Raw genomic sequence first — 18598 nt, 5'->3', positions numbered from 1 at the left:
CCTCTAGTTCTAGACTCTCCAGCCAGGGGAAACATCCTCTCAGCATCTACCCTGTCAAGCCCTCTTAGAATCTTATATGTTTCAATGAGATCACCTCTCATTCTTCTAAACTCCAGAGAGTATAGGCCCATTCTACTCAACCTCTCCTCATAGAACAACCCTCTCAACCCAGGAATTAATCTAGTGAACCTTTGTTGCACCCCCTCTAAGGCAAGTATATCCTTCCTTAGGTAAGGAGACCAAAACTGTACACAGTACTCCAGGTGAGGTCTCACCAAAGCCCTGTACAACTGTAGTAAGACTTCCTTACTCTTGTACTCCAACGTTCTTTCAGTAAAGGCCAACATACCATTTGCCTTCCTAATTGCTTGCTGTACCTGCATGTTAACTTTCTGTGATTTGTGTACAAGGACACCCAAATCTCTCACCTTTTAAAAAAATTCTGTTTTTCTATTCTTCCTACCAAAGTGAATAACCTCACATTTCCCCACATTATACTCCATCTGCCACCTTCTCACCCACTCACTAAACCTGTCTATATCCCTTTGCAGACTCTCTGTGTCCTCCTCACAGCTTCCTTTCCCACCTCGCTTTGTATCGTCAGCAAACTTGGATACATTACACTCGGGCACAGTGGGAGAACCTTCACCACACGGACTGCAGCGGTTCAAGAAGGCGGCTCACCACCACCTTCTCAAGGGCAATTAGGGATGGACAATAAATGCCGGCCTCGCCAGCGACGCCCACATCCCATGAACGAATTTTTAAAAAACTCGGTCCCTTCATCTAAGTCATTAATATAGATTGTAAATAGCTGAGGCCCAAGCACTGATCCCTGCGGCACCCCACTAGTTACAGCCTGCCAACCTGAGAATGACCCGTTTATTCCTACCCTCTGTTTTCTGTCCGTTAACCAATCCTCTATCCATGCTAATATATTACCCCCAATCCCATGAGCCCTTATCTTGTTTAACAACCTCTTGTGTGGCATCTTATCGAATGCCTTTTGACTTGTATTTCTATTGCGCCTTTCATAACCTCAGGACGTCCCAAACTGCTTTGCAGCCAGTTAAGTATTTTTGAAGTGTAGTCACTGTTGTAATGTAGGAAACGCGGCTGCCAATTTGCGCACAGCAAGATCCCACAAAGAGCAATGTGATAAATGACCACATCGTCTGTTTTTTAGTGATGTTGGTTGAGGGATAAATAATGGCCCAGGACACCGGGGAGAACTCCCCCTGCTCGTCTTGGAAATATTGGCCGTGGGATCTTTTACATCCACCTGAGAGGGCAGACGGGGCCTCGGTTTAATGTCTCATCTGAAAGACGGCACCTCCGACGGTGCAGCACTCCCTCAGTACTGCACTGGAGCGTCAGTTTGAATTATGGGCTCAAGTCTCTGGAGTGGGGCTCGAACCCACGACCTTCTGACCCAGAGGCGAGAGAGTGACCCACTGAGGCCCCGGCTGGCCAGTTGTTGTTGGGTCTTGAGGTAAGTCGTTGCCTTGCCGTTATAAATAGGTTCCTTCAAACCGAGTGATTTATTTTGTTGTTTCTTCGTGCAGCGCCCAGGGATGCCCTCAGGCGCCCGGATGGCACCTCAAGGATCTGCCATGGGTCCCCCGGGCCCCCCGTACGGGGGCAGCCCTGCGGTTCGGCCGGGAATGCCGCAGCCGGCGCTGGATCAGACCCGGAAACGCTCGGCCCCTCAGCAGGTCCAGCAGCAGCAGGCGGTGCAGAGCCGTGCCCGCAGGTAGGTGGCGTCGCGGCGGGAGCTGGGGGCTCGAGAGGCGGAGGGACGCCGGCGTGTGGGGGAGGGAGGGGCGGAGTGTGTGGGGGGGAGGGGCGGAGTGTGTGGGGGAGGGGCGGCAGTGTGTGGGGGAGGGGCGGCAGTGTGTGGGGGAGGGGCGGAGTGTGTGGGGGAGGGGCGGCAGTGTGTGGGGGAGGGGCGGAGTGTGTGTGGGGGAGGGGCGGAGTGTGTGGGTGAAGGGGCGGAGTGTGTGGGGGAGGGGCGGAGTCTGTGGGGGAGGGGCGGCAGTGTGTGGGGGAGGGGCGGAGTGTGTGTGGGGGAGGGGCGGCAGTGTGTGGGGGAGGGGCGGAGTGTGTGGGGGAGGGGCGGCAGTGTGTGGGGGAGGGGCGGAGTGTGTGTGGGGGAGGGGCGGAGTGTGTGTGGGGGAGGGGCGGAGTGTGTGGGGGAGGGGCGGAGTCTGTGGGTGGAGGGGCGGCAGTGTGTGGGGGAGGGGCGGAGTGTGTGGGGGAGGGGCGGAGTGTGTGTGGGTGGAGGGGCGGAGTGTGTGGGTGGAGGGGCGGAGTGTGTGGGGGAGGGGCGGAGTGTGTGTGGGGGAGGGGCGGAGTGTGTGGGGGAGGGGCGGAGTGTGTGTGGGGGAGGGGCGGCAGTGTGTGGGTGGAGGGGCGGCAGTGTGTGGGGGAGGGGCGGAGTGTGTGGGTGGAGGGGCGGCAGTGTGTGGGGGAGGGGCGGAGTGTGTGGGTGGAGGGGCGGCAGTGTGTGGGGGAGGGGCGGAGTGTGTGGGTGGAGGGGCGGAGTGTGTGTGGGGGAGGGGCGGAGTGTGTGGGGGAGGGGCGGCAGTGTGTGGGGGAGGGGCGGAGTGTGTGGGTGGAGGGGCGGCAGTGTGTGGGGGAGGGGCGGCAGTGTGTGGGGGAGGGGCGGAGTGTGTGGGGGAGGGGCGGAGTGTGTGTGGGGGAGGGGCGGAGTGTGTGGGGGAGGGGCGGAGTGTGTGGGGGAGGGGCGGAGTGTGTGGGGGAGGGGCGGAGTGTGTGGGTGGAGGGGCGGCAGTGTGTGGGGGAGGGGCGGCAGTGTGTGGGGGAGGGGCGGAGTGTGTGGGTGGAGGGGCGGCAGTGTGTGGGGGAGGGGCGGAGTGTGTGTGGGGGAGGGGCGGAGTGTGTGTGGGGGAGGGGCGGAGTGTGTGTGGGGGAGGGGCGGAGTGTGTGTGGGGGAGGGGCGGAGTGTGTGGGGGGAGGGGCGGAGTGTGTGTGGGGGAGGGGCGGAGTGTGTGGGGGGAGGGGCGGAGTGTGTGGGTGGGGGAGGGGCGGAGTGTGTGGGTGGAGGGGCGGAGTGTGTGTGGTGAGGGGCGGAGTGTGTGTGGGGGAGGGGCGGAGTGTGGGGGGGAGGGGGCGGAGTGTGTGTGGGGGAGGGGCGGAGTGTGTGGGGGGAGGGGCGGAGTGTGTGGGGGAGGGGCGGAGTGTGTGGGTGGAGGGGCGGAGTGTGTGTGGGGGAGGGGCGGAGTGTGTGGGGGGAGGGGCGGAGTGTGGGGGGGAGGGGGCGGAGTGTGTGTGGGGGAGGGGCGGAGTGTGTGTGGGGGAGGGGCGGAGTGTGTGGGGGAGGGGCGGAGTGTGTGGGGGAGGGGCGGAGTGTGTGTGGGGGAGGGGCGGAGTGTGTGTGGGGGAGGGGCGGAGTGTGTGGGGGGAGGGGCGGAGTGTGTGGGGGGAGGGGCGGAGTGTGTGGGGGGAGGGGCGGTGTGTGGGTGGAGGGGCGGAGTGTGTGGGGGAGGGGCGGAGTGTGTGTGGGGGAGGGGCGAATGGGGCGGGAGTGTGGGGGGAGGGGCAAAGGGGGCGCCAGTGTGTGGGGGAGGGGCGGAGGGGGCGCCGGTGTGTGGGGGAGGGGCGGAGGGGGCGCCAGTGTGTGGGGGAGGGGCGGAGGGGGCGGCAGTGTGTGGGGGGAGGGGCGAAGGGGGCGGCAGTGTGTGGGGGGAGGGGCGCAGGGGGCGGGAGTGTGTGGGGGGAGGGGCGCAGGGGGCGGGAGTGTGGGGGGAGGGGCAAAGGGGGCGCCAGTGTGTGGGGGAGGGGCGGAGGGGGCGGCAGTGTGTGGGGGAGGGGCGAAGGGGGCGGAGTGTGTGGGGGGAGGGGCGAAGGGACGCCAGTGTGTGGGGGCGGGGCGGAGGGGGCGGCAGTGTGTGGGGGGAGGGGCGAAGGGACGCCAGTGTGTGGGGGCGGGGCGGAGGGGGCGGCAGTGTGTGGGGGCGGGGCGGAGGGACGCCAGTGTGTGGGGGTAGGGGCGCAGGGGGCGGAGTGTGTGGGGGGAGGGGCGCAGGGGGCGGAGTGTGTGGGGGGAGGGGCGCAGGGGGCGGAGTGTGTGGGGGGAGGGGCGCAGGGGGCGGGAGTGTGGGGGGGAGGGGCGAAGGGGGCGGCAGTGTGTGGGGGAGGGGCGAAGGGGGCGGCAGTGTGTGGGGGGAGGGGCGCAGGGGGCGGAGTGTGTGGGGGAGGGGCGAAGGGGGCGGCAGTGTGTGGGGGGAGGGGCGAAGGGGGCGGCAGTGTGTGGGGGAGGGGCGAAGGGGGCGGCAGTGTGTGGGGGAGGGGCGAAGGGGGCGGCAGTGTGTGGGGGAGGGAGTAATGGGAATAAATACTCATGAGGACGTCGGACAGAGTGACTGAGCATTTGGACAAATAAGCTCTGATCAGAGAGAGCCAGCATGGATTTGTAAAGGGTGAATCATTCTCACAAACTTAGTTGAATTTTTTGAGGTCACAAACGTGGTTGATAAGGGAGTGTCTCTGGGTGTTATTTATATGAACTTCCAGAAGACATCTGACAAAGTTCCACATAAGAGACTCTTAACAAAAATGAGAGCTGATGGAATTGGAGGCAACCTGTTGGCTTGGAGAGGGAATTGGTTAGTAGGTGACAGAGAGTGGGGATAGACTCTGATTGGCCGGATGTGACTAGTGGCGTCCCTCAGCGATCTGTCCTGGGGCCACAGCTTTTCACTATATTGATAAGTGACTTGGATGAAGGAATAGAGAGTGGTGTATCTCAGTTTACTGACGACACTAAGTTAGGTGGCACAGTAAACAGTGTAGATGGGAGCAGAAACTTTCAAAGGGACATCGATAGATTCAGTGAGTGGGGAAAACTGGGGCAGATGGAGTTTAATGTGGGGAAAGTGTGAGGTCACCCAGTTTGGACCGAAGAAAGACAAATCAGAATATTCTCTAAATGGTGAGAAGCAGGAACTGTGGAGGAGCAGAGAGATTTAGGGGTCCAGAAATCACTAAAAACTAGTGGGCAGGTACAAAGAATAATTAGAAAGGTGAATGGGATGTTGGCCTTTATCTCGGGGGCTGGAATACAAAGGGGAGGAAGTGATGGTCCAGTTGTCCAGAGCTCTGGTCAGACCACATCTGGAGACAGTTCTGGGCCCCGCACCTCGGGAAGGACAGATTGGCCTTGGAGGGGGTGCAGTGCAGATTCACCAGAATGATACCGGGGCTAAAAGGGTTAAATTACGAGGACAGGTTGTACAGACTGGGCTTGTATTCCCTCGAGTATAGAAGATTAAGGGGTGATCTAATCGAGGTGCTTAAGATGATTAAAGGATTTGATGGGGTCGATAGAGAGAAACTATTTCCTCTGGTGGGGGAGAGTCCAGAACAAGGGGGCAGAACCTTAAAATTAGAGCCAGGCCGTTCAGGGGTGATGTCAGGAAGCACTTCTTCACACAAAGGGGAGTGGGAATCTGGAACTCTCTCCCCCAAAAAGCTGTTGAGGCCGGGGGTTGATTGAAAATTTCAAGACTGAGATTGATAGATTTTTGTTGGGTGAGGGGATTAAGGGATACAGAACTGAGGAATCTTAACCATGGAGTTAAGATACAGATCAGCCATGATCTGATTAAATGGCAGAACAGGCTCGAGGGGCTGAATGGCCTCCTCCTGCTCCGAGGAGTCTCCAGGAATTAAAGATTAATCTCCAGGGCACTGCTTCCAAGAACTCTTGAGAAAAACCATTGTTGGGGGGGGTTAAAAAAAACTGTGGTTTTTTTCCCCATTTGTTTTGAACACTTTTGTTCACTGTTGCAACAATATCGGAGATGGAGGAGAGGAGAAGGCAGTCTGACCGACAGTCAAGGATTGTCGAATCGGGTCGAGAACAGTCTGTTTTTGCTTTTCGATTGGCCGAGGGTAAGGCGGGGCACCGTGAGGATGGACGTGTCGGGTGACCAATGGTGGGAGTGTGGGGACATGAGGTCATGTGATGAAACCTCCAGGAATACGTTCAACCAGGGCAGGCGGCACGAATCCTCCGACCGTCCCAAATCCCCCCGCCCCCCCCCCCGATTGACCAGTGGCTCCCCCGTTGGCCCAATCGGTAAGTCTGTCACCCTGGGGTGGTAACTGAGCCAATCAGACATGGAACGGCGCCAGGTTCAGTTCGCGGCCTGTGCCGTTGGTGGGCGGGAGGTGATCGAGAGATGAGATCAGTCCTGTCCTCCCCGCGATCCACACTGAGGCGGCCCGCCCCGCGGTTGGGGTTGGGTGGGAATCCTGGCCGTCCGTCCCCCCCCCCCCCCCCCACCTTGGGGCGAAGGTGATGCTCGAGGCCAATTCTAGGGCCCCCGATAAGATCAAGGACCAGGGGCTAGAACCTAGGACCTACCCGGGACACACATCCGAGCTGTCCAGCACGGCTCCATGGGACGGCCAGACTCTCCTCCCATTTTGACAATAAAGGAGGTGCTCTTGCCCCCTCAATGGCCCCCCCCCCCCCCCTTGGCCCTCCGAACCCCCCGGTCGTGTTTTGATTCGGTCCGGTGCTCGTATAGTTGCCAAGCAACATGATTGGGATGTAGGGTCGTCACTTGTTGCCATCGTGATTGTTTCTGTTAAACTTTGCAGTGCCAAAAGACGGAAGATGGCGGATAAGATTCTACCCCAGAGGGTGAGTGTATCGGACGGACGGGGGTCTGATCGGAGGTGGGGGGGGAGTAGAGGGTAGGGGCTCAGTGCCTGGGTCACTGGGGAAAGGTCAGGCAGATACTAGGTGGAATTCGTTTGTCGGGGTCTGAAATCCCGAGGAGTCGTTGAGGAAGCTGAGGTTTGATTGAGTTTGGGGGGAAAAGACCATGAGGTGAGAGAGTTTAGGTCAACTATTCACCCGCGGTGAGGGATTCAAATCTGGGGGACGCCAGTTAACGGAGAAGGTGAGGAGTCAGGGAAATGTTTCTCCCAAAGGGTAATTGAGGTTATTTGGGAGGGACCCTTAGGTGGTGCAGTGTGAATGGGGGCAATGGGGAATTCAGTGTTGTTCTGGAGAGACTGAGGGATTATGGGGAGGAGGTAGGATTGGGGGATATGGGGAGAAGGTGGGATTGGGGGATAGGGGGAGAAGGTGGGATTGGGGGATATGGGGAGAAGGTGGGATTGGGGGATATGGGGAGAAGGTGGGATTGGGGGATATGGGGAGAAGGTGGGATTGGGGGATAGGGGGAGAAGGTGGGATTGGGGGATATGGGGAGAAGGTGGGATTGGGGGATATGGGGAGAAGGTGGGATTGGGGGATAGGGGGAGAAGGTGGGATTGGGGGATAGGGGGAGAAGGTGGGATTGGGGGATAGGGGGAGAAGGTGGGATTGGGGGATAGGGGGAGAAGGTGGGATTGGGGGATATGGGGAGAAGGTGGGATTGGGGGATAGGGGGAGAAGGTGGGATTGGGGGATAGGGGGAGAAGGTGGGATTGGGGGATATGGGGAGAAGGTGGGATTGGGGGATAGGGGGAGAAGGTGGGATTGGGGGATATGGGGAGAAGGTGGGATTGGGGGATATGGGGAGAAGGTGGGATTGGGGGATATGGGGAGAAGGTGGGATTGGGGGATATGGGGAGAAGGTGGGATTGGGGGATATGGGGAGAAGGTGGGATTGGGGGATAGGGGGAGAAGGTGGGATTGGGGGATATGGGGAGAAGGTGGGATTGGGGGATATGGGGAGAAGGTGGGATTGGGGGATATGGGGAGAAGGTGGGATTGGGGGATATGGGGAGAAGGTGGGATTGGGGGATATGGGGAGAAGGTGGGATTGGGGGATAGGGGGAGAAGGTGGGATTGGGGGATATGGGGAGAAGGTGGGATTGGGGGATATGGGGAGAAGGTGGGATTGGGGGATATGGGGAGAAGGTGGGATTGGGGGATAGGGGGAGAAGGTGGGATTGGGGGATATGGGGAGAAGGTGGGATTGGGGGATATGGGGAGAAGGTGGGATTGGGGGATATGGGGAGAAGGTGGGATTGGGGGATATGGGGAGAAGGTGGGATTGGGGGATATGGGGAGAAGGTGGGATTGGGGGATAGGGGGAGAAGGTGGGATTGGGGGATAGGGGGAGAAGGTGGGATTGGGGGATAGGGGGAGAAGGTGGGATTGGGGGATAGGGGGAGAAGGTGGGATTGGGGGATATGGGGAGAAGGTGGGATTGGGGGATATGGGGAGAAGGTGGGATTGGGGGATAGGGGGAGAAGGTGGGATTGGGGGATATGGGGAGAAGGTGGGATTGGGGGATATGGGGAGAAGGTGGGATTGGGGGATAGGGGGAGAAGGTGGGATTGGGGGATATGGGGAGAAGGTGGGATTGGGGGATATGGGGAGAAGGTGGGATTGGGGGATATGGGGAGAAGGTGGGATTGGGGGATAGGGGGAGAAGGTGGGATTGGGGGATATGGGGAGAAGGTGGGATTGGGGGATAGGGGGAGAAGGTGGGATTGGGGGATATGGGGAGAAGGTGGGATTGGGGGATATGGGGAGAAGGTGGGATTGGGGGATAGGGGGAGAAGGTGGGATTGGGGGATATGGGGAGAAGGTGGGATTGGGGGATAGGGGGAGAAGGTGGGATTGGGGGATAGGGGGAGAAGGTGGGATTGGGGGATAGGGGGAGAAGGTGGGATTGGGGGATAGGGGGAGAAGGTGGGATTGGGGGATAGGGGGAGAAGGTGGGATTGGGGGATATGGTGAGGTGGGATTGGGGAATATGGGGAGAAGGCGGGATTGAGAGATACGGTGAGGTGGGATTGGGGGTTGTAATGTTCGGTTATGGAGAATTCTCTGTACAAAGTGGAAAAATCTTCTGTCCCAGCACCATGGCCTGCCCTGTGTGAAGGTGTCTGGATGGTATCCTTTTTGGTCCTGGCTGCCTCTCTGAAAAAGAGGAAGTGGGCTTGGCTGTGATGCCCTCCATAGTTGATCAGCCGGCCAGCATTCACTGCTTAGGCTCACACATAAAGAATGGCCACTGGGGTGAGGTACTTGCGTTTACTGATTCCGGCGCCAACGTACAAGAGTGTGTTTATTTTGGGATGTGGGTGATGCTTTAACTGCCTGTCCTAGAATTACATAGAATGTGCAGCACAGAAACAGGCCATTCGGCCCAACAGGTCCATGCCGGTGTTTATGCTCCACACGAGCCTCCTCCCACCTTACTTCATCTCACCCTATCAGCATATCCTTCCAGTCCTTTCTCCCCCGTGTGTTTATCGAGCTTCCCCCTTAGATGGGCGGGTTAATTGGTTTTCAAGCTGCTTCAGTGGGCGTTCAGAGTCAAACTCGTGGTGTAGGCCAGACCGGGCAGCGGCGGCAGCTTTGGTGGTCTGTGGTGAGATTTGAACTCGAGAGGGATGGGTTTGGACCACCTGGGGCCCTCGGAGTCTGCGGGAGGGGCTGGTCTGGGTGGAGTTTAAGACTTATTCCTGGTTCCTTAGATCCGAGAGCTGGTTCCCGAATCCCAGGCCTACATGGACCTCTTGGCCTTTGAGAGGAAGTTGGATCAGACGATCATGAGGAAGAGGGTGGACATTCAGGAAGCTCTGAAGCGACCTATGAAGGTACAGGCCTGGTCCCTGAGGGTCCGGGGGGGAGAGGGTCCAGAGGTGACGGGGGTCCGGGGGGGTTGGGGAGAGAGTGGGGGTTTGGGGGGATGGGGAAAGAGTGGAGGTCTTGGGGGGGGGGGGGGGAGGATAGAGAGTGTGGGGTCCTGGAGAGGGGGTATGTGGAGAGTGGGGGTCCGGGGGGGTGGGAATAGAGTGGGGGTCCAGGGGGTGGGGGGTAAGAGAGTGGGGGTCTGGGGGGGGTGGGGGGAAGAGAGTGGGGGTCTGGGGGGGTGGGGGGAAGAGAGTGGGGGTCCAGGGGGTGGGGGGGGGAAGAGAGTGGGGGTCCGGGGGTGGGGGGGGGGAAGAGAGTGGGGGTCCGGGGGTGGGGGGGGGGGGAAGAGAGTGGAGGTCCAGGGGAAGAGAGTGGGGGTCCGGGGGGACGGGGGCAAGAGAGTGGGGGTCCTGGGGGTGTGGGTGGGTGAGTGAGTAGACAGTGGGGGTTTTGGGGTGGGGGTGAGTGGAGAGTGGGGGTGTTGGGGGGGTGGGGGGTTGGAGGTGTGTGGAGAGTGGGGGTGCAGGGGGTGGGATGGAGGTGGGTGGAGAGTGGGGGTGCAGGGGGTGGGGTGGTTGTGGGTGGAGAGTCGGGGTCCTGGGGTGGGGGGGTGGGTGGAGAGTGGGGGTCCTGGTGGGTGGAGAGTGGGGGTCCTGGTGGGTGGAGAGTGGGGGTCCTGGTGGGTGGAGAGTGGGGGTTCTGGTGGGGTGGAGAGTGGGGGTCCTGGGGGGAGTGGTGGTGGGTGGAGAGTGGGGGTCCTGGGGGGAGTTGTGGTGGGTGGTGTGTGGGGGTCCTGGGGGGTTGGTGGTGGTGGGTGGTGGAGAGTGGGGGTCCTGGGCGGGGGGGTGGTGGAGAGTGGGGGTCCTGGGCGGGGGGGTGGTGGAGAGTGGGGGTCCTGGGGGGTGGTGGAGAGTGGGGGTCCTGGGGGGTTGGTGGTGGTGGGTGGTGGAGAGTGGGGGTCCTGGGGGGAGTGGTGGTGGGTGGTGGAGAGTGGGGGTCCTGCAGGGAGTGGTGGAGAGTGGGGGTCCTGGGGGGTTGGTGGTGGTGGGTGGTGGAGAGTGGGGGTCCTGCAGGGAGTGGTGGAGAGTGGGGGTCCTGGGGGGAGTGGGGTGGGTGTGTGGAGAGTGGGGGTCTTGGGTGGAATGGTGTGGGTGGAGAGTGGGGGTTCTGGGGGGAGTGGGGTGGGTGGAGATTGGGGGTCCTGAGGGTCGTGGGTGGGTGGAGTGTGGGGGTCCTGGGGGGGTGGGTGGAGAGGGGGGGGTGGAGAGTTGGGGTCTTGGGGGGGTGGGGGGTTGGAGGTGTGTGGAGAGTGGGGGTCCTGGTGGGTGGAGTGTGGGGGTCCTGGGTTGAGAGTGTGGGGTGGAGGGTGGAGAGTGGGGTTGGGTGGAGAGTGGGGGTCCTGGTGAGTGGGGGGGAGGGGTGGTGGGTCGAGAGTGGGGGGGGGTGGTGGGTGGGGGTCCAGAGGTGCTGGAAGTCCGATAACTGCTTAACGTCCGATAATCGTTTCCTCGTTTCGTTCTTTCAGCAAAAGCGGAAGTTGAGACTTTATATTTCCAACACCTTCAATCCACCTCGGCCGGACGCAGAGGACTCCGACGGCAGCATTGCATCCTGGGAGCTCCGCGTGGAGGGGAAACTTCTCGAGGATGTGAGTCGAGAGGGAGGGAAGGGGAGGGAAGAGGTTTGGAGGGGGGAAGAGAGAGGGAGGAGAGAGTTGGCAATGCAGGGAAAGACGGGCGTCTGGAGTTGAGAGGAATCTCCCATTAGGTCGAAGAGATTTTTCTGCCTCTTATCCAGGAGGTGAGAGGTTTCAAAGGTCAAAGTGCACAGTTTTATAGAGTACCCATGGGGCAGGGTCAAACACTAACCTTTCACCTTTGTGACTCTAACCCCACACAGAGGAGATGAAGATCTCTCTCATAAGAACATAAGAAATAGGAGCAGGAGTAGGCCATCCGGCCCCTCGAGCCTGCTCCGACATTCAATCAGATCATGGCTGATCTTTGACCTCAACTCCACTTTCCCGCCCCTCTTCTCCTGTCTCTCATGTTTTTCTTATTCGTTCATGGGATGTGGGCATCGCTGGCGAGGCCGGCATTTATTGCCCATCCCTAATTGCCCTTGAGAAGGTGGTGGTGAGCCGCCTTCTTGAACCGCTGCAGTCCGTGTGGTGAAGGTTCTCCCACAGTGCTGTTAGGAAGGGAGTTCCAGGATATTGACCCAGCGACAATAAAGGAACGGTGATATATTTCCAAGTCGGGATGGTGTGTGACTTGGAGGGGAACGTGCAGGTGGTGTTGTTCCCATGTGCCTGCTGCTCTTGTCCTTCTAGGTGGTAGAGGTCGGGGGTTTGGGAGGTGCTGTCGAAGAAGCCTTGGCGAGTTGCTGCAGGGCATCCTGTGGATGGTACACACTGCAGCCACAGTGCACCGGTGGTGAAGGGAGTGAATATTTAGGGTGGTGGATGGGGTGCCAATCAAGCGGGCTGCTTTGTCCTGGATGGTGTCGAGCTTCTTGAGTGTTGTTGGAGCTGCACTCATCCAGGCAAGTGGAGAGTATTCCATCACACTCCTGACTTGTGCCTTGTAGATGGTGGAAAGGCTTTGGGGAGTCAGGAGATGAGTCACTCACCGTAGAATACCCAGCCTCTGACCTGCTCTTGTAGCCACAGTATTTATATGGCTGGTCCAGTTAAGTTTCTGGTCAATGGTGACCCCCAGGATGTTGTATGTGGGGGATTCAGCGATGGTAAAGCCATCGAATGTCATGGGGAGGTGGTTGAACTCTCTCTCGTTGGAGATGGTCATTGCCTGGCACTTGTCTGGCGTGAATGTTACTTGCCACTTATCAGCCCAAGCCTGGATGTTGTCCTGGTCTTGCTGCATGTGGGCTCAGACTGCTTCATTATCTGAGGGGTTGCAAATGGAACTGAACACTGCAATCATCAGCGAACATCCCCTTTATGATGGAGGGAAGGTCATTGATGAAGCAGCTGAAGATGGTTGGGCCGAGGACACTGCCCTGAGGAACTTCTGCAGCAATGTCCTGGGGCTGAGATGATTGGCCTCCAACAACCACCACCATCTTCCTTTGTGCTAGGTATGACTCCAGCCACTGGAGAACTTTCCCCCAGATTTCCATTGACTTCAATTTTACTAGGGCTCCTTGGTGCCACACTCGGTCAAATGCTGCCTTGATGTCAAGGGCAGTCACTCTCACCTCACCTCTGGAATTCAGCTCTTTTGTCCATGTTTGGACCAAGGCTGTAATGAGGTCTGGAGCCGAGTGGTCCTGGCGGAACCCAAACTGAGCATCGGTGAGCAGGTTATTGGTGAGTAAGTGCCGCTTGATAGCACTGTCGACGACACCTTCCATCACTTTGCTGATGATTGAGAGTAGACTGATGGGGCGGTAATTGGCCGGATTGGATTTGTCCTGCTTTTTGTGGACAGGACATATCTGGGCAATTTTCCACATTGTCGGGTGGATGCCAGTGTTGTAGCTGTACTGGAACAGTTTGGCTAGAGGCGCAGCTAGTTCTGGAGCACAAGTCTTCAGCACTACAGCCGGGATGTTGTCAGGGCCCATAGCCTTTGCTGTATCCAGTGCACTCAGCCGTTTCTTGATATCACGTGGAGTGAATCGAATTGGCTGAAGACTGGCTTCTGTGATGGTGGGGATATCGGGAGGAGGCTGAGATGGATCATCCACTCGGCACTTCTGGCTGAAGATGGTTGCAAACGCTTCAGCCTTGTCTTTTGCACTCATCTGTTAAAAGCATAGAATGATACAGCACAGAAGGAGGCCATTCGGCCCATTGTGCCTGTGCCGGCTCTTTGAAAGAGCTATCCAATTAGTCCCATTCCCCTGCTCTTTCCCCATAGCCCTGTAAATTTCTCCCCTTCAAGTATTTATCCAATTCCCTTTTGAAAGTTATTATTGAATCTGCTTCCACCGCCCTTTCAGGCAGTGAATTCCAGATCAGAACAACTCGCTGCGTTAAAAAAATGTTTCCTCATGTCGCAGTGATCTTCGACATGACAGTGCAAAAAAAAATTCTCTTCATCTCCCCTCTGGTTCTTTTGCCGATCGCCTTAAATCTGTGTCCTCTGGTTACCGACCCTTCTGCCACTGGAAACAGTTTCTTCTTATTTACTCTGTCAAAACCGGTCATGATTTTGAACATCTCGATCAAATCTCCCCTTAACCTTCTCTGCTCTCAGGAGAACAATCCCAGCTTCTCCAGTCTCTCCACATAACTAAAGTCCCTCATCCCTGGTACCATTCTAGTAAATCTCCTCTGCACCCTCTCCAAGGCCTTGACATCCTTCCTAAAGTGCGGTGCCCAGAATTGGACACAATACTCCAGCTGAGGCCTAACCAGTGTTTTATAAAGGTTTAGTTTAACTTCCTTACTTTTGTACTCTGTGCCTCTATTAATAAAGCCCAGGATCCCATATGCTTTTTTAACAGCTTTCTCAACTTCTCCTGTTTCCGTATTGGAACTTCTATGACCCATCCGAAAGACCGCCCCTCCGCCAGCGCAGCGCTCCCTGGGCCCCGCCCCACCGGCATCGCAGCGCTCCCTGGGCGCCGCCCCTCCGCCAGCGCAGCGCTCCCTGGGCCCCGCCCCTCCGCCAGCGCAGCGTTCCCTGGGCTCCGCCATCGCAGCGCTCCCTGGGCTCCGCCCCTCCGCCAGCGCAGCGCTCCCCGGGCCCCGCCCCTCCGCCAGCGCAGCGCTCCCCGGGCGCCGCCCCTTCCGCCAGCGCAGCGCTCCTGGGCCCCGCCCCTCCGCCAGCGCAGCGCTCCCCGGGCCCCGCCCCCTCCGCCAGCGCGGCGCTCCCCGGGCCCCGCCCCTCCGCCAGCGCGGCGCTCCCCGGGCCCCGCCCCTCCGCCAGCGCGGCGCTCCCCGGGCCCCGCCCCTCCGCCAGCGCGGCGCTCCCCGGGCCCCGCCCCTCCGCCAGCGCGGCGCTCCCCGGGCCCCGCCCCTCCGCCAGCGCGGCGCTCCCCGGGCCCCGCCCCTCCGCCAGCGCGGCGCTCCCCGGGCCCCGCCCCTCCGCCAGCGCGGCGCTCCCCGGGCCCCGCCCCTCCGCCAGCGCGGCGCTCCCCGGGCCCCGCCCCTCCGCCAGCGCGGCGCTCCCCGGGCCCCGCCCCTCCGCCAGCGCGGCGCTCCCCGGGCCCCGCCCCTCCGCCAGCGCGGCGCTCCCCGGGCCCCGCCCCTCCGCCAGCGCGGCGCTCCCCGGGCCCCGCCCCTCCGCCAGCGCGGCGCTCCCCGGGCCCCGCCCCTCCGCCAGCGCGGCGCTCCCCGGGCCCCGCCCCTCCGCCAGCGCGGCGCTCCCCGGGCCCCGCCCCTCCGCCAGCGCGGCGCTCCCTCGGTGCCGCACTGGGAGTGTCGGCCTGGATTTTGTGCTGATGTCCCAAGAGTGGGACTTGAACCCATGACCTTTTGGTGCAGGGGTGAGAGTGCTGACACGCCCACTCTATGAAATAATTTTTTATTGATTTTCATGTATTTTTATTTTCCAGCCTGGTAAACAGAAGAGAAAGTTCTCCTCATTCTTCAAGAGTCTGGTGATTGAGTTGGACAAGGATCTCTATGGGCCAGACAATCACTTGGTGGAGGTGACACAATTACTCTTCTTCTGCTTGTGATCTCGGTCCCCCAACGCCTCGATTTTAAAATTCTCATCCTTGTTTTCAATCCCTCCATGGCCTCGCCCCCTTCCCTATCTCTGTAACCTCCTCCAGCTCTAGGCCTCTCCGAGATCTCTGCGCTCCTCCAATTCATGCCTCTTGCGCATCCCTGATTTTAATCGCTCCACCATTGGCGGCCGTGCCTTCAGCTGCCTGGGCCCTAAGCTCTGGAATTCCCTCCCTAAACCTCTCCGCCTCTCTCTCCTCCTTTAAGACGCTCCTTAAAACCTCCCTCTTTGACCAAGCTTTTGGTCACCTGTCCCAATATCTCCTTATGTGGCTCGGTGTCAAATTTTTGTTTGATAATCGCTCCTGTGAAGAACCTTGGGACATTTTACTACATTAAAGGCGCTATATAAATGCAAGGTGTTGATGATTGGCTGATGCCTTTGGTCTGTTCCTGGGGCAGTGTTAGGGTACTGAGGGATAAAATGTTGTCTCGTGGCATTGTGTTAAAGTTATGGGATGGCTCCCTCGATGGGCTAGTGGGTAAAACCACCGCCCGATGGAGTCCTGAGCCAATCAGACCAAATTCATGTGTTAAACTCGCTGATAATAGCTCAGGCCCCAGGAATGGGCAAGGAGCAGGAATCGGCTGGGGTTTACCCGCTGCTCATCGTGATCCCATGACCCCATTGCCCGTGGGGACAGGACCAGGCTGAGCTGTGATGCCCCCATTGGTTGAATGTCCCAGGCCTCCCCCTGCCCAACACACACACACATGAAGAACAGTCAATTGGGCGGCAAAACGGAGAGCCCTCGGTGGGCCCTGGACCGTGGGCCCTGGACCCCAAACGTTGGAGGTGGGGGGGGGGGGGGGGGGGCGTTGGGGTCAGTGTCAGGGGGTTGGGGGCTTCTTTATAGAATCATAGAAAGTTACGGCACAGAAGGAGGCCATTCAGCCCATCGTGTCCATGCTAGCCGAAAAAGAGCTGTCCATTTTAATCCCACTTTCCAGCACTTGGTCCGTAGCCCTGTGGGTTACAGCACCTCAGGTGCACATCCAGGTACTTTTTAAATGAGTTGAGGGTTTCTGCCTCTCCCACCCTCTCAGGCAGTGAGTTCCAGACCCCCACCACCCTCTGGGTGAAAACATTTCTCCTCAACTCCCCTCTAATCCTTATTGTGTATTCCCTTGCCTTGTTTGCCCTCCCCAAATGCATTACCTCACACTTCTCTGGATTGAATTCCATTTGCCACTTTTCTGCCCACCTGACCAGTCCATTGATATCTTCCTGCAGTCTACAGCTTTCCTCCTCACTATCAACCACACGGCCTATTTTTGTATCATCTGCAAACTTCTTAATCAAGCCCCCCATGTTTAAGTCCAAATCATTAATATATATCACAAAAAGCAAGGGACTCAGTACTGAGCCCTGCGGCACCCCACTGGAAACAGCCTTCCAGTCACAAAAACACCCGTCGACCATTACCCTTTGCTTCCTGCCACTGAGCCAATTTTGGATCCAATTTGCCACATTCCCTTGGATCCCATGGGCTTTTACTTTTTTGACCAGTCTGCCATGTGGGACCTTGTCAAAAGCCTTGCTAAAATCCATGTACACTACATCAAACGCACTACCCTCATCGATCCTCCTTATTACCTCAAAAAATTCAATCAAGTTACTCAGACACGACCTTCCCTTAACAAATCCATGCTGCCTGGCCTTGATTACTCCGTGCCTTTCTAAGTGATGGTTTATCCTGTCCCTCAGAATCGATTCCAATAATTTGCCCACCACCGAGGTTAGGCTGACTGGCCTGTAATTACTCGGTCTATCCCTCTCTCCCTTTTTAAACAATGGTACAATGTTAGCAGTCCTCCAATCCTCCAGCACAACGCCTGTATCCAGTGAGGATTGGAAAATGATGGTCAGAGCCTCCGCTATTTCCTCCCTGGCTTCTCTTAACAGCCTGGGATACATTTTATCCGGGCCTGCTGATTTATCCACTTTCAAAGATGCTAAACCCCTTTATACTTCCTCTCTCACTATGTTTATCCCATCCAATATTTCACACTCCTCCTCCTTAACTACAATCTCTGCATCGTCCCTCTCTTTTGTGAAGACAGACACAAAATATTCATTAAGAATTGTCCCAACCGTTTGGTTATTTTTTAACTATCTGTTTCTGTGTTTCTGAAGTGGCACCGGACGCCCACAACACAGGAAACAGACGGCTTCCAGGTGAAGAGACCGGGGGACGTGAGTGTCAGATGCACACTCCTGCTGATGCTCGACTATCAGGTGGGCACTGGGGTTTTGGGGAGAGGTGCTGGGGGTTGGACGATGGGGGTTTTGGGGGTTCCGCGGTTGGACGGCGGGGGTTTTGGGGGTTCCGCGGTTGGACGGCGGGGGTTTTGGGGGTTGTGCGGTTGGACGGTGAGGGTTTTGGGGGTTGTGTGGTTGGACGGCGGGGGTTTTGGGGGCTCTGGGGTTGGAGGGCGGGGGTTTTGGGGGCTCTGGGGTTGGACGTCGGGGGTTTTGGGGGCTCTGGGGTTGGACGGCGGGGGTTTTGGGGGCTCTGGGGTTGGACGGCGGGGGTTTTGGGGGCTCTGGGGTTGGACGGCGGGGGTTTTGGGGGCTCTGGGGTTGGACGGCGGGGGTTTTGGGGGCTCTGGGGTTGGACGGCGGGGGTTTTGGGGGCTCTGGGGTTGGACGGTGGGGGTTTTGGGGGCTCTGGGGTTGGACGGCGGGGGTTTTGGGGGCTCTGGGGTTGGACGGCGGGGGTTTTGGCGGCTCTGGGGTTGGACGGCGGGGGTTTTGGGGGCTCTGGGGTTGGACGGCAGGGGTTTTGGGGGCTCTGGGGTTGGACGGCGGGGGTTTTGGGGGCTCTGGGGTTGGACGGCGGGGGTTTTGGGGATTCCGCGGTTGATTCTCTCCGGGTCTCCCTGTAAATAATGTGGTGCCCTCTATTGCAGCCGCCACAGTTTAAGTTGGACCCTCGGTTGGCCCGGTTGCTGGGTATCCACACACAGACTCGATCTGCCATCGTTCAGGCGCTCTGGCAGTACATTAAAACCAACAAACTGCAGGACTCCCACGACAAGGAATATATCAGCTGTGACAAATACTTCCAGCAGGTAACCAGTGGGGGTGAAGGGTCGTCGGGGGTGGGGGGCGGCGAAGGGTCGTCGGGAGAAGGGTCATGGGGGGGGGGGGGGGGGGGCGGGGGCGGGGTCATTGGGGAGGAAGGGTTATTCGGCCTGGGAATGAGATGGGTAATTTAGATTGATGCTCAGGTCTGCATAACGAGGAGATAAGAGGCAGC

General features: G+C 58.8%; 1 protein-coding gene across 1 annotated transcript in view; it reads left to right on the top strand.

The window, feature by feature from the left end:
- Positions 1–1569: 1569 nt before the first annotated feature.
- Positions 1570–18598, top strand: part of LOC137309315 (SWI/SNF-related matrix-associated actin-dependent regulator of chromatin subfamily D member 3) — a 29070-nt gene continuing 12041 nt past the window's right edge. Inside the window, exons 1-7 of the mRNA XM_067977569.1 lie at positions 1570–1753; positions 6631–6673; positions 9475–9597; positions 11160–11282; positions 15161–15256; positions 17473–17574; positions 18249–18410. Of these exons, the coding sequence (XP_067833670.1) occupies positions 1575–1753; positions 6631–6673; positions 9475–9597; positions 11160–11282; positions 15161–15256; positions 17473–17574; positions 18249–18410 (828 nt within the window). The 5' untranslated portion in view covers positions 1570–1574. The remainder of the gene's footprint in view (positions 1754–6630; positions 6674–9474; positions 9598–11159; positions 11283–15160; positions 15257–17472; positions 17575–18248; positions 18411–18598) is intronic.

The sequence above is a fragment of the Heptranchias perlo genome, chromosome 3, assembly GCF_035084215.1.
Source record: "Heptranchias perlo isolate sHepPer1 chromosome 3, sHepPer1.hap1, whole genome shotgun sequence".
NCBI classification, from domain to species: domain Eukaryota; kingdom Metazoa; phylum Chordata; class Chondrichthyes; order Hexanchiformes; family Hexanchidae; genus Heptranchias; species Heptranchias perlo.
The sequence above is the reverse complement of the archived record's forward strand: the minus strand, read 5'-3'. Positions and strand labels throughout refer to the sequence as shown.